At 39.7% G+C, this 13,487-nt stretch overlaps 1 protein-coding gene across 9 annotated transcripts in view; it reads right to left on the bottom strand.

The window, feature by feature from the left end:
- METTL8 (methyltransferase like 8) overlaps positions 1-13,487 on the bottom strand; it is a 117,929-nt gene that overhangs the window by 44,542 nt on the left and 59,900 nt on the right. For all 9 annotated transcript variants that reach the window (XR_004441709.1, XR_004441710.1, XM_033231152.1 and 6 more), the window contains one exon: positions 8,371-8,462. Coding sequence is in view for 7 of the 9 variants with exons in the window: in XM_033231152.1 (XP_033087043.1) it covers positions 8,371-8,462 (92 nt within the window). In the remaining 2 variants the exon portion in view is untranslated. The remainder of the gene's footprint in view (positions 1-8,370; positions 8,463-13,487) is intronic.

Genomic DNA, 13,487 nt, shown 5'->3' with positions numbered 1-13,487 from the left:
ATTTTGAGGTATGTCCCATCAATACCAAATTTATTGAGAGTTTTTAGCATGAAGGGCTGTTGAATTTTGTCAAAGGCCTTTTCTACATCTATTGAGATAATCATGTGGTTTTTGTCTTTGGTTCTGTTTATATGATGGATTACATTTGATTTGCATATGTTGAACCAGCCTTGCATCCCAGGGATGAAGCCCAGTTGATCACGGTGGATAAACTTTTTGATGTGCTGCTGGATTTGGTTTGCCAGTGTTTTATAGAGGATTTTTGCATTGATGTTCATCAGGGATATTGGTCTAAAATTCTCGTTTATTGTTGTGTCTCTGCCAAGCTTTGGTATCAGGATGATGCTGGCCTCATAAAATGAGTTAGGGAGGAGTCCCTCTTTTTCTATTGATTGGAATAGTTTCAGAAGGAATGGTACCAGCTCCTCTTGGTACCTCTGGTAGAACTCGACTGTGAATCTGTCTGGTCCTGGACTTTTTTTTGTTGGTAGGCTATTAATTATTGCCTCAATTTCAGAGCCTGTTATTGGACTATTCAGGGATTCAACTTCTTCCTGGTTTAGTCTTGGGAGGGTGTATGTGTCCAGGAATTTATCCATTTCTTCTAGATTTTCTAGTTGATTTTCACATAGGTGATTATAGTATTCTCTGATGGCAGTTTGTATTTCTGTGGGCTCGGTGGTGATATCCCCTTTATCATTTTTTATTGCGTCTATTTGATTCTTCTCTCTTTTCTTCTTTTCTTCTTTATTAGTCTTGATAGCAGTCTATTAGTTTTGTTGATCTCTTCAAAAAACCAGCTCCTGGATTCCTTGATTTTTTTGAAGGGTTTTTTGTGTCTCTATCTCCTTCAGTTCTGCTCTGATCTTAGTTATTTCTTGCCTTCTGCTAGCTTTTGAATGTGTTTGCTCTTGCTTCTCTAGTTCTTTTAATTGTGATGTTAGGGTGTCAATTTTAGATCTTTCCTGCTTTCTCTTGTGGGCATTTAGTGCTATAAATTTCCCTCTACACACTGCTTTAAATGGGTCCCAGAGATTCTGGTACGATGTATCTTTGTTCTCATTGGTTTCAAAGAACATCTTTATTTCTGCCTTCATTTCCTTATGTACCCAGTAGTCACTCAGGAGCAGGTTGTTCAGTTTCCATGTAGTTGAGTGGTTTTGAGTGAGTTTCTTAATCCTGAATTCTAGTTTGATTGCACTGTGGCCTGAGAGACAGTTTGTTAAAATTTCTGTTCTTTTACATTTGCTGAGGAGTGCTTTACTTCCAACTATGTGGTCAATTTTGGAATAACTGTGATGTGGTGCTGAGAAGAATGTATATTCTGTTGATTTGGGGTGGAGAGTTCTGTAGATGTCTATTAGGGCCGCTTGGTGCAGAGCTAAGTGTAATTCCTGGATGTCCTTGTTAATTTTCTGTCTCGTTGATCTGTCTAATGTTGACAGTGGAGTGTTAAAGTCTCCCATTATTATTGTGTGGGAGTCTAAGTCTCTTTGTACATCTCCAAGGACTTGCTTTATGAATTTGGGTGCTCCTGTATTGGGTGCATATATACTTAGGACAGTTAGCTCTTCTTGTTGAATTGATCCCTTTATTATTATGTAATGGCCTTCTTTGCCTCTTTTGATCTTTGTTGGTTTAAAGTCTGTTTTATCAGAGACTAGGATTACAACCCCTGCAATTTTTTTTTTTTTTTTTCCATTTGCTTGGTAGATCTTCCTCTTTCCCTTTATTTTGAGCCTATGTGTGTCTCTGCATGTGAGATGGGTCTCCTGAATACAGCACACTGATGGGTCTTGACTCTTTATCCGATTTGCCAGTCTGTGTCTTTTAATTGGAGCATTTAGTCCATTTACATTTAAGGTTAATATTGTTATGTGTGAATTTGATCCTGTCATTATGATGTTAGCTGGTTATTTTGTTCGTTAGTTGATGTAGTTTCTTCCTAGCATCAATGGTGTTTACAATTTGGCATGTTTTTGCAGTGGCTGGTATCGGCTGTTCCTTTCCACGTTTAGTGCTTCCTTCAGGAGCTCTTGTAAGGCAGGCCTGGTGGTGACAAAATCTCTCAGCATTTGCTTGTCTGTAAAGGATTTTATTTCTCCTTCACTTATGAAGCTTAGTTTTTGGCTGGATATGAAATTCTGGGTTGAAAATTCTTTTCTTGAAGAATGTTGAATATTGGCCCCCACTCTCTTCTGGCTTGTAGAGTTTCTGCCGAGAGATCTGCTGTTAGTCTGATGGGCTTCCCTTTGTGGGTAACCCGACCTTTCTCTCTAGCTGCCCTTAACATTTTTTCCTTCATTTCAACTTTGGTGATTCTGAAAATTCTGTGTCTTAGAGTTGCTCTTCTTGAGGAGTATCTTTGTCACGTTCTCTGTATTTCCTGAATTTAAATGTTGGCCTGCCTTGCTAGGTTGGGGAAGTTATCCTGGAGAATATCCTGAAGAGTGTTTTCCAACTTGGTTCCACTCTCCCCATCACTTTCAGGTACACCAATCAGACATAGGTTTAGTCTTTTCACATAGTCCCATATTTCTTGGAGGCTTTGTTCATTTCTTTTTACTCTTTTTTTCTCTAAACTTCTCTTCTCACTTCATTTCATTCATTTGATCTTCAATCACTGATACCCTTTCTTCCAGTTGATCGAATTGGCTCCTGAAGCTTGTGTATATGTCATGTAGTTCTCATGCCATGGTTTTCAGCTCCATCAGGTCATTTAAGGTCTTCTCTATGCTGTTTATTCTAGTTAGCCATTCGTCTAAACTTTTTTCAAGGTTTTTAGCTTCTTTGAGATGGGTTCAAACATCCTCCTTTAGCTTAGAGAAGTTTCTAATTACCGATCTTCTGCAGCCTTTGACTTCTCTCAACTTGTCAAAGTAATTCTCGGTCCAGCTTTGTTCCGTTGCTGGTGAGGAGCTGTGTTCCTTTGGAGGAGAAGAGGCACTCTGATTTTTAGAATTTTCAGCTTTTCTGCTCTGGTTTCTCCCCATTTTTGTGGTTTTATCTACCTTTGGTCTTTGATGATAGTGACACACAGATGGGGTTTTGGTGTGGATGTCCTTTCTGTTTGTTAGTTTTCCTTCTAACAGTCAGGACCCTCAGCTACAAGTATGCTGGAGTTTGCTGGAGGTCCATTCCGGACCCTGTTTGCCTGGGTATCACCAGCGGAGGCTGCAGAACAGCAAATATTGCAGAACGGCAAATGTTGCTATCTGATCGTTCCTCTGGAGGCTTCATCTCAGAGGGACACCCGGCCATATGAGGTGTCAGTCAGCCCCTACTGGGAGGTGCCTCCCAGTTAGGCTACTCAGGGTTCAGGGACCCACTTGAGGAGGCAGTCTGTCCGTTCTCAGATCTCAAACTCCATGCTGGGAGAACCACTACTATCTTCATAGCTGTCAGACAGGGACATTTAAATCTGCAGAAGTTTCTGCTACCTTTTGTTCAGCTATGCCCTGCCCCCAGAGGTGGAGTCTACAGAGGCAGGAAGGTCTTCTTGAGCTGCGGTGGGATCCATCCAGTTCGAGTTTCCCGGCTGCTTTGTTAACCTACTGAAGCTTCAGCAATGGCAGGCGCCCCTCCCCCAGCCTCACTGCCGCATTGCAGTTGGATCTCAGACTGCTGTGCTAGCAATGAGTGAGACTCCGTGGGTGTGGGACCCTCTAAGCCAGGTGCAGGATATAATCTCCTGGTGTGCCGTTTGCTAAGACTATTGGAAAAGCGCAGTATTAGGGTGGGAGTGACCTGATTTTCCAGGTGCCGTATGTCACGGCTTCCCTTGGCTAGGAAAGGGAATTCACTGACCCCTTGCGCTTCCTGGGTGAGGTGATGCCTCTCCCTGCTTTAGCTCACGCTCTATGGGCTGCACCCACTGTCCTGCACCCACTGTCTGACAAGCCCCAGTGAGATGAACCTGGTACCTCAGTTGGAAATGCAGAAATCACCCATCTTCTGCATTGCTCATGCTGAGAGCTGTAGACTTGAGCTGTTCCTATTCGGCCATCTTGGAACTGCACCTATTTGTCTTTTCTTCATGCTAGAAACATTTATTCTCTAGCAATTTTTTTTTTTTGGAGACAGTCACCCAGGCTGGAGTGCAATGGTGTGATCTTGACTCACTGCAACCTCCGCCTCTTGGGTTCAAGTGATTCTCCTGCCTCAGCCTCCTGAGTAGCAGGGACTACAGGTGTGTGCCACCAGACCTGGCTAATTTTATATTTTTGGTAGAGATGGGGTTTCACTATGTTGGCCAGGCTGGTCTTGAACTCCTGATCTCAGGTGATCCCCTCACCTTGGGCTCCCAAAGTGCTGGGATTATAGGCATATGTCACCTCATCCGGCCTCTTCTAGCTATTTTGAAATGTTCAGTAGATTACTGTGAACTAGTCACCCTACTGATCCATTGAACATGAGGTCTTATTCCTTCTATCTAACTGTATATTTGTATCCATTCATCAATCTCTCTTCACCTCCCACCCCTTCCCGGCCTCTGGTAATTACCAATCTATTCTCTATTTTCATAACATGCACTGTTTTAGCTCCCACATATGGATGAGAACATGCAATATTTGTCTTTCTGTGCTTGACTTATTTAACTTAACATAAGGACCTCCAGTTCCTCCATGTTGCTGCAAATGATAAGATTTCATTCTTTCTTTATGGCTGAATAATATTCCATTGTGTATATATATCACATTTTCTTTATCCATTCATCCATCTGGAACAGGCAATGATGCCCACTTTTACCACTTTAATTTAACATAATACCAGAAGTCCTGGCCACAAAAATCAGGCAAGAGAAAGAAATAAAGGGTAGCCAAGTTGGAAAGGAAGAAATTAAATTAGCCTTATTCAAAGACAATTTTTTTTTTTTTTGAGATAGGGTCTCACTCTGTCACCCAGGCTGCAGTGTAGTGGTGCAAAGGTGATCTTGGCTCACTGCAACCTCTGCATCCTGGGTTCAAGCGATTCTCCCACCTCAGCCTCCTGAGTAGCTGGGACTACAGGGATGCACCATCACTCCTGGCTAATTTTTTGTATTTTTAGTAGAGATAGGGTTTCGTCATGTTGGCCAGGCTGGTCTCGAACTCCTGGCCTCAAGTGATCTGCCCACCCTGGCCCCCCAAAGTTCTGGGATTACAGGCGTGAGCCACTGTGCCCAGCCAACAATATGATCTTATACTTAGAAAAACCCAAAGACTACCAAAACACTGTTAGAACTGATACATTTAGTAAAATTGCAGGATACAAAATAAACACACAAAAATCAGTAGCACTTAAATATGCCAATAGTGAACAATCTGAAAAAGAAATCAAGAAAGTAATCCCATTTCCAATAGCTACAAAGAATATAAGATACCTAGAAAACAATTTAATCAGAGACGTGAAAGATCTATACAAGGAAAACTATAAAACATTCATAAAAGAAATTAAAGAGGACATTAAAAAATGGGAAGATATTCCATGCTGATGATGGGTGCAAATAATTAATATTGTTAAAATGACAACTCTACCCAAAGCAATTTATAGATTCAATGGAATCCCAAACAAAATACCTATGACATTCTTCACAGAAATAGAAAAAAAAATAACAAAATCCTGAAATTTTTTTCTTTTTCTTTTTTTTTTTTTGAGACAGATTCTCACCTGTCACCCAGTCTGGAGTGCAGTGGCACAATGACAGCTTACTGCAGCCTCAAACTCCCGGGTTCAAATGATCCTCCAGCTGCAGCCCCATGAGTAGCTGGGACTACAGGCGCATGACCACAACACTTGTTTTCTGTAGAGACAGGTTTTTGCCATATTGCCCAAGCTGGTCTTGAACTCCTGGGCTCAAGCAATCCTTTAGTCTAGGTTTCCCAAAATGCTGGATTACAAGTGTGAGCCACTTGTGCCTGGCCCCTACAATTTTTATAGAACCATAAAAGATCCAGAATAGCCAAAGCAATCCTGAGCAAAATGGACAAAGCTGAGGCCAGGTGTGGTGGCTCACACCTGTAATCCCAGCACTTTGGGAGGCAGAGGTGGGCGGATCACCTGAGGTCAGGAGTTCAAGACCAGCTTGGCCAACATGGCAAAACCCCATCTCTACTAAAAATACAAAAAGTAGCTGGGTGTGGTGGTGGGCACCTGTAATCCCAGCTACTTGGGAGGCTGAGACAGGAAAATTGCTTGAGCCTGGGAGGCAGAGGTTGCAGTGAGCTGAGAGTCGTGCCATTGCATTCCAGCCTGAGCAACAGAGAAAAACTCTGTCTCCAAAAAAAAAAAAAAAAAAAAAAGCTGGAGGCATCTGACTTAAAAACATATTACAAAGCTACAGTAACCAAACTGGCATGGTACTGGCATAAAAACAGACACATTGACTGATGGAAGAGAATAGAGAACCCACATAGAAATCCATAGATTTACAACCAACCCATTTTTGACAAAGGTATCAAGTACATACAATGGGGAAAGGACAGTCTCTTCAATAAAAGGTGCTGGGAAAACTGGAAAACTATAAGCAGAAGAATGAAACTAGACTCTCATTTACTATATACAAAAATCAAATCAAAATGGACTAAAGACTTAAATCTATGACCTGAAACTATGAAACTACTAGAAGAAAACATTGGGGGAAATGCTCTAGGACATTGGAGCATTTTTATTTGTCTGTTTTGTCATTTGTCAAAAGATTTCAAAAGCAAAAGCAAGCATGGCAAAAATAGAAAATGGGATTATGTCACACTAACAAGTGCCTGTACAGCAAAGAAACAATGAACAAAGTAAAGAGACAACCCACAGAATGGAAGAAAATATTTGCAAACTACCCATTTGACAAGGGATTAACGACTGGAGTATATTAAGGAGCTCAAACAACTCAATAGCCAAAAAAAAAAAAAAAAATCAGATTTAAAAATGTGCAAGGTTGGGGCAGTGGTTCACTCCTGTAACACAGCACTTTGGGAAGATGAGGAGTTTCAGACCAACCTGGGCTGGGGTGGGAGGATTACCTGATCCCAGGAAAGTTAAAGCTGCAGTGAGCCATGATCTCATCACTGTACTCCAGACTGGACAACAAGACCCTGTCTCAAAAAAAAAAAAAAAAAAAAGGGGGGGGGGCAAAAGATCTGAATAGATATTTCTCAAAAGAAGACATACATATGGCCAACAGCTATATGAAAAAATGCTCAATGTCACTAATCATCAGAGAAATGCAAATCAAAACCACAATGAGATATCATCTCACCTCAGCTAAAATGGCATATATCAAAAAGACATGGAATAATGAATGGATGCTGGTGAGGATGTGGAAAAAGGAGAACCTTCATACACTATTGGTGGGAATGTAAATTAGTATGACTGCTATGGAAAATAGTGTGGAGTTTCCTCAAAAAACTAAAAATAGAACTACCATATCATCTAGCAATGCCACTACTGGGTATTTATCCAAAAGAAAGGACATCAATATATCAAAGAGATAACTGCACTCCCATGTCTACTGCAGCTCTATTCATAGAAGCCATAACATGGCATCAACATTTCTTGTTTTTTTTTTTTTTTTTTTTGAGATGGAGTCTCGCTCTGTCTCCAGGCTGGAGTACAGTGGCGCGATCTTGGCTCACTGAAACCTCTGCCTCCCGAGTTCAAGGGATTCTCCTGCCTCAGCCTCCTGAGTAGCTGAGACTACAGACATGCACCACCACGCCCAGCTAATCTTTGTTATTTTTAGTAGAGACAGGGTTTCACCATGTTGGCCAGGATGGTCTCAATCTTTTGACCTCGTGATCTGCCCACCTCGGTCACCCAAAGTGCTGGGATTACAGGTGTGAGCTACAGCGCCCAGCTCCTGAATTTTTTTCATGGTAGCATAGGCCAAGTTTTAAAAAGCCATTTATGAAGGTTGGCAAGGCTTTACCTAAATTAAACTCAAATATAAAGGCCTTCAAGAAAACTGCCTTCAATCCTTACTGAAACTTTATATTTATCCTAAAACTTCAGCATCATTTTGATGTGACTTTATCTTCTTTGCTCAAAGTTTATAAATTTGCTCAAAGTTCCTAGGAAGTGAAATGCATAATAGCATAGTAATAGCAGCATAGCAAGTGGAAAAGTTTAAAATTATGTTTTCATATTTTGTTTGAAATGCCACCCATGTGTATATCTCCCAGAAAAAGCAATAATATGACTACTCAAAGACCCAATTATAGGGTGAATACAAATTTCATTAACTTTGGTCCCACTACACTGGAAGAACTGGGAATTTTACCAAATGGAACAAGAGGACTGGCATCAGGAGAGGCTAAGAACTCTCAGAAGCAATGACACGAGGAGGAGGAAAAGTGACTAAAGCTCTGGCTCTAGGAGCTACAGCACACAGTTGGCTACCTTGCTCTTCGAGAAGGACTCGCACAGCTGAGTTTTCCTTTACTTTTCTTCTGGCTGCTGCTTCTTCTTCCTTAGACCACTGCATGTGATCCCTATTAAACAAATAAAAATAAAAAGATTGTAAAATACGCTTTATCATTGAAGAAGACAGAAAAAAGGTGACGGGAACCACATCTTTCATTCTAGATTAGCTGAAGACAAATGATACAGACTAATTCCACATGGAATGAATACATTTTGTGTCAGATGTTCCTACTGATAGCGCTGGTACAACCCTGGAACTCCCACGATTCTTCTGTTTAAATCTAGTTGTGCTGCAAGCCCCAACTACCTCTGGGAAATGGCTGCTAAAGTAATGTCCTCAGAACACCCTGGTGTATGACTATTTGGGTGCTGGTATGGTTTGCTGGTTTTTACTCTAAGGCTAAGTTTATTTGCCTTTTTGTTAATTTATGAACAGAACATTCTTCAGTAGTTTTTAAATGCTCCTCTTACAGCACTTGTATTCTAACACTTTGCTGTCAAAGAGATGAAAGTTTAAAAATGTTTTGTACTTAGCCTGCAATTTTTAAAGTAACTTTAGATTTATTTTTCTTATTAGCTACTTTAAATTCTGTAAAAGGATTCATTTGCATTTAAGTGATAGAGTACTTGATATAGCATGTGAAAAGGTCACCTTTCTAAGTTCTGGCACTTTCTATAAGTATTTTTAGTTTCAGAATCTACTCTCCCTATATGAGAAGATATTTTCTGCTGCAAAAAAAAATGTCTTTCTTGGAAGAGAAGCAACAACTGTATGCAAGAAAGGTAATTTTTTTTAAGTTTTGTTTTCACAAAGTTTGCATTTTTTTGCAATAGGTTAGGCTCTAAGTAAAGCAATTTCCTGGAATAAACCAGGAATAATTTTTTATCACTAAACAATAAAAAAATTACATACCCCATATTCAAGTTGCATGTAGCCTAAAAGAAAAACCTCTAACACTATTATCATATGATATATGTAGTCACCTGACTGATGACAAGGGATAAATTATACAATTCTTGAAAGTGCATCATGCTGTGACCGACAAACATTGAGCAGTTAGCATGATCATAATAATAATAATAATTACCATCACTTATTTATTACATATCAGGTATTGTAATAAGCACATTGCATACATATATCTTATTTAATCCTTTCGAAAACCCTTTGGTAGGGTTATAAGCCTGCCCACTTTGCATAGTGGCTAACAGAAATGTAATAACATATTCAAGGTCATATAGCCAGGAAGTGGCAGAAACAGAATTCACCTAGGTTTGTGTCACTTAAAAGTCCACCTTCTCAACTATTAGTCTATTATTTTCTACCATGGCAGTGGGGGACACAGAGAGACTTAAGATGTAATGTTTGCCCATCTTGGGTTTATATTCTGCTAGTACAGGCAGGTAAACAATAAGTAAATGATAATACAGTGGAGCATGCATGGCTAGCACCTGATGAAGGGGAGTGCAGCCAATTAATGCAGCTGGGGCAAATAGGAAGACTTGAGAGAAGGTAGGTTTGGGCTCAGGTTAGGAGGAAAAGTGGTGGAGCAAATTCATGTCACTCAGAAGCTGACAATACAGACAGTGCATACGGGGAACAGTTAAAAGAAACTCCATTTTGACTGGTTCTCTTGGACTACTGCAGATGAAGTTGGGAGCTGGATAATGGTCAGATTTCAGAGGATCTTAAATGTGGGGCTGAACAGTTAAGTAGTGTGCGAGACACAATGAAGTGGGGATGGACTGGAGGAAAAGCAACCAATTAGACTGTTGGAATTGTCTAGGAGTAATGAGTCCCAGGACTAAAGTGGTAGCAATGGAGAACAGGAAGGAAAGGGGGAGAGGGAGACACTGAAAACACTGAAATTAAGACCTAGAGATTAACTAGGTATTGGAGAGAAGTGTAAGAGTCATGAATGATTCCAAGGTCTTAAAACTGAGTATCTAGGAAAGTGGGAGTAACAATGACAGAATGTGGAGTTGCATTGGGTGGAATGATGATAAGCATGGTACTATTTTAAGTAATGCTTATACAATCAGATATGAGAGGGTATATTCCAGTGACCTGGCTATAAATATTGAAGATGAGAAACAGTTTTCCTTAACTAACTAACTAACTAACTACTAACTAACTAACTAACTAACTAAATAAATAAATAAATCAAAACTGGTATGCTGCAGTCTCCAGGGAACGTGAATGAGAATGTTTTCAGAGTTTCATAGATAAAAGTTTAACCGCCAGTATTTAAATAAAACTCAATCATGTACAAGCCAAATAATCATAAACAGCTTTGTCTCTTGCTTTAACAAATGAGATTAGGATAGGTTTTTTTTTTTCCTTTTTTTGACTTATTTTGACTTACTTTAACATATGTGAGCAATCACATACAAACTGGGGCTGGCAACTATACTTTAAATTCTGTACATATTAAATACACTATATTGAATACAATTACACGAAATTTGTGAAATTAAAGGCAACAAGTTATTTATTGAAAAAATAGTATTTCTAAGGTTAGGGATGAGTTTTTCATCTACAAATTTCTACCACATATAGGAAAGAAAAAAGAACAATCTATTTCCCTGGGAAGAATCAAGCTGTAAGACAATAAGAGTATATGTGGTCTTCCACTTTAAGCATTTAAGCTTTTAGTTTAACTTGCTATTTCTTAAGGATTTAATAGATACAGTTATTTTTTCACTGTAACTTCCTTACCCTGTTCTTTATGTTACTTCATTTTCTTAACTGCTAAGTGAGGGGAATATTAAATCCTAAGTTCCTGCAGAACAGATTTTTTTTTTACACTACAGTTACAGAATCCCCACAGAAACGTATAAAATGTTCCTACTGTATTTATGGGGACTTCCTCCAGCCCTGCTACTTTATGGCAGTTCTTTATTTTGGAGGAACTGGATTCATGTATCCCAAAACCCAACAGCTGGCAATAAGAATCATACAACTTTTTATTAGTAATAATACAACTACAATAGAATTTAAGCATAGAAACAAATAATAAACAAACTGAAAATAATCAAGTATTTAACAGCAACAAAAACCAAAGGAAAAAAGTGGTTTATAGAGTTTGGCCAATAAATTGTACTTCTGGGAACTTACTGAAATGAAGTAACTCAAAAGAACTAAGAAATTCTGTACAGGGAAATATTTGTATGAAGATATTCACTGGAACACTAAATATAATATTAATAGCAAAAAATGAGTAACAACTTCTGTGATAGGGAAATGAAAAAATTATAGTAAATCAAAGGAATATTATGCAGACATTAAGATAATAAATATGACTATTACATGACAATATGGAAAAATATTTATAAAATAACATAAGGTTAAAAAAGTAGGTCCCCAAATTTTATGTATATATATCTTTTTTTTTTTTTTTTAGATGGAGTCACTCTGTTGCCCAGGCTGGAGTGCAATTGCACAATCTTGGCTCACTGCAACCTCTGCCTCCTGTGTTCAAGCGATTCTCCTGCCTCAGACTCGCGAGTAGCTAGGATTACAGGCATGCGCCACCACGCCCAGCTAATTTTTGTATTTTTAGTAGAGATGGGTTTCACCATATTGGCCAGGCTGGTCTTGAACTCCTGACGACAGGTGATCCACCTGCCTTGGCCTCCCAAAGCGCTAGGATTACAGACGTGAGCCACCGTGCCCAGCCTATAACAAGTTTTAAAAAAAACCTTTTTAGCCTTTGGAAAAACCTTTGACAGCCTCAAACTCCTGAGTTCAACCAATCCTTCAGCCTCAGCCTCCTGAGTAGCTGTGACTATAAGTGCATACCACTGTGCCCAGCTAATTTTTAAAAGTTTTCAATTAATTTTTTTTTTTTTTTTTTTTGGTAGAGACAGGTCTTGCTTTGTTGCCCAGGCTGGTCTCCAACTCCCGCATCAAGCAATCCTCCTGCCTTGGCCTCCCATACTGCTGGGATTACAGGCATGAGTGAGCCACCACACCTGCCTGAGTTCCTTAATTGTGTGACTAACAAAAAATACAAACATAGAGCCAATGCCTTCCTACTTTGCACACAATGGGATGGAGGTCACAGCTGCTGAAGAAACCAATACCCACCTCCCTCACTAAGTATTCAGTGGGAACCTATATCTATTAGGCACTGGGCCTGTGAACTGGGGACACAAAGATGAGAAGATTTGGTAGAACTCAAAATTTTGAGCGATTCTCCTACCTCAGCCTCCTGAGTAGCTGGAATTATAGGCCAAGGCAGGCAGATCACAAGGTCAGGAGATCGAGACCATCCTGGCTAACACAGTGAAACCCCGTCTCTACTAAAAATACAAAAAATTAGCCGGGCGTGGTGATGAACGCTTGTAGTCCCAGCTACTCGGGAGGCTGAGGCAGGAGAATGGCATGAACCCGGAAGGCAGCTTGCAGTGAGCCGAGACTGCACCACTGTACTCCAGCCTGGGCAACAGAGCGAGACTCCATCTCAAAACAAACAAACAAACAAACAAACAAACAAAATACATATATATTTATATAAACCCAATATGGGAGGATCCAGATTCATAAAACAAGTTCTTAGAGACCTACAAGGAGACTTAAACTGCCACACGACAGTGGTGGCAGTTTTAACACCCCAGTGTCAATACTGGACAGATCAACAAGACAGAAAATGAACAAGGATATTCAAGACTTGAACTCAGCTCTGGATCAAGTGGACCTGATGGATATCTACAGAACTCTCCACGCCAAGACAACATTTAGAGGAATATATATTCCTCTAAAATAGACCACATAATTACAAATACAACATTCCTCAGCAAATGCAAAAGAATTGAAATCATAACGAACAGTCTCTCAGACCGCAGTGCAATCAAATTATAACTCGAGATTTAAAAACTCCCTCAAAACCATACAACTACATGGAAATTGAACAACCTGCTCCTGAATGACTCCTGGGTAAATAATGAAATTAAGACAGAAATCAAAAAGTTCTTTAAAACCAATAAGAAAAAAGTGACAATATACCAGAATTTCTGGGATGCAGCTAAAGCAGTGTTAAGAGGGAAATTTATAACACTAAATGCCCACATTGGAAAGCTAGAAAGATTTC

Source organism: Trachypithecus francoisi, unplaced genomic scaffold (assembly GCF_009764315.1).
Source record: "Trachypithecus francoisi isolate TF-2019V2 unplaced genomic scaffold, Tfra_2.0 Lachesis_group13, whole genome shotgun sequence".
Classification (NCBI taxonomy): Eukaryota; Metazoa; Chordata; class Mammalia; order Primates; family Cercopithecidae; genus Trachypithecus; species Trachypithecus francoisi.
Note: the sequence above shows the minus strand (reverse complement) of the source record. Positions and strands in the feature narration are given on the sequence as shown.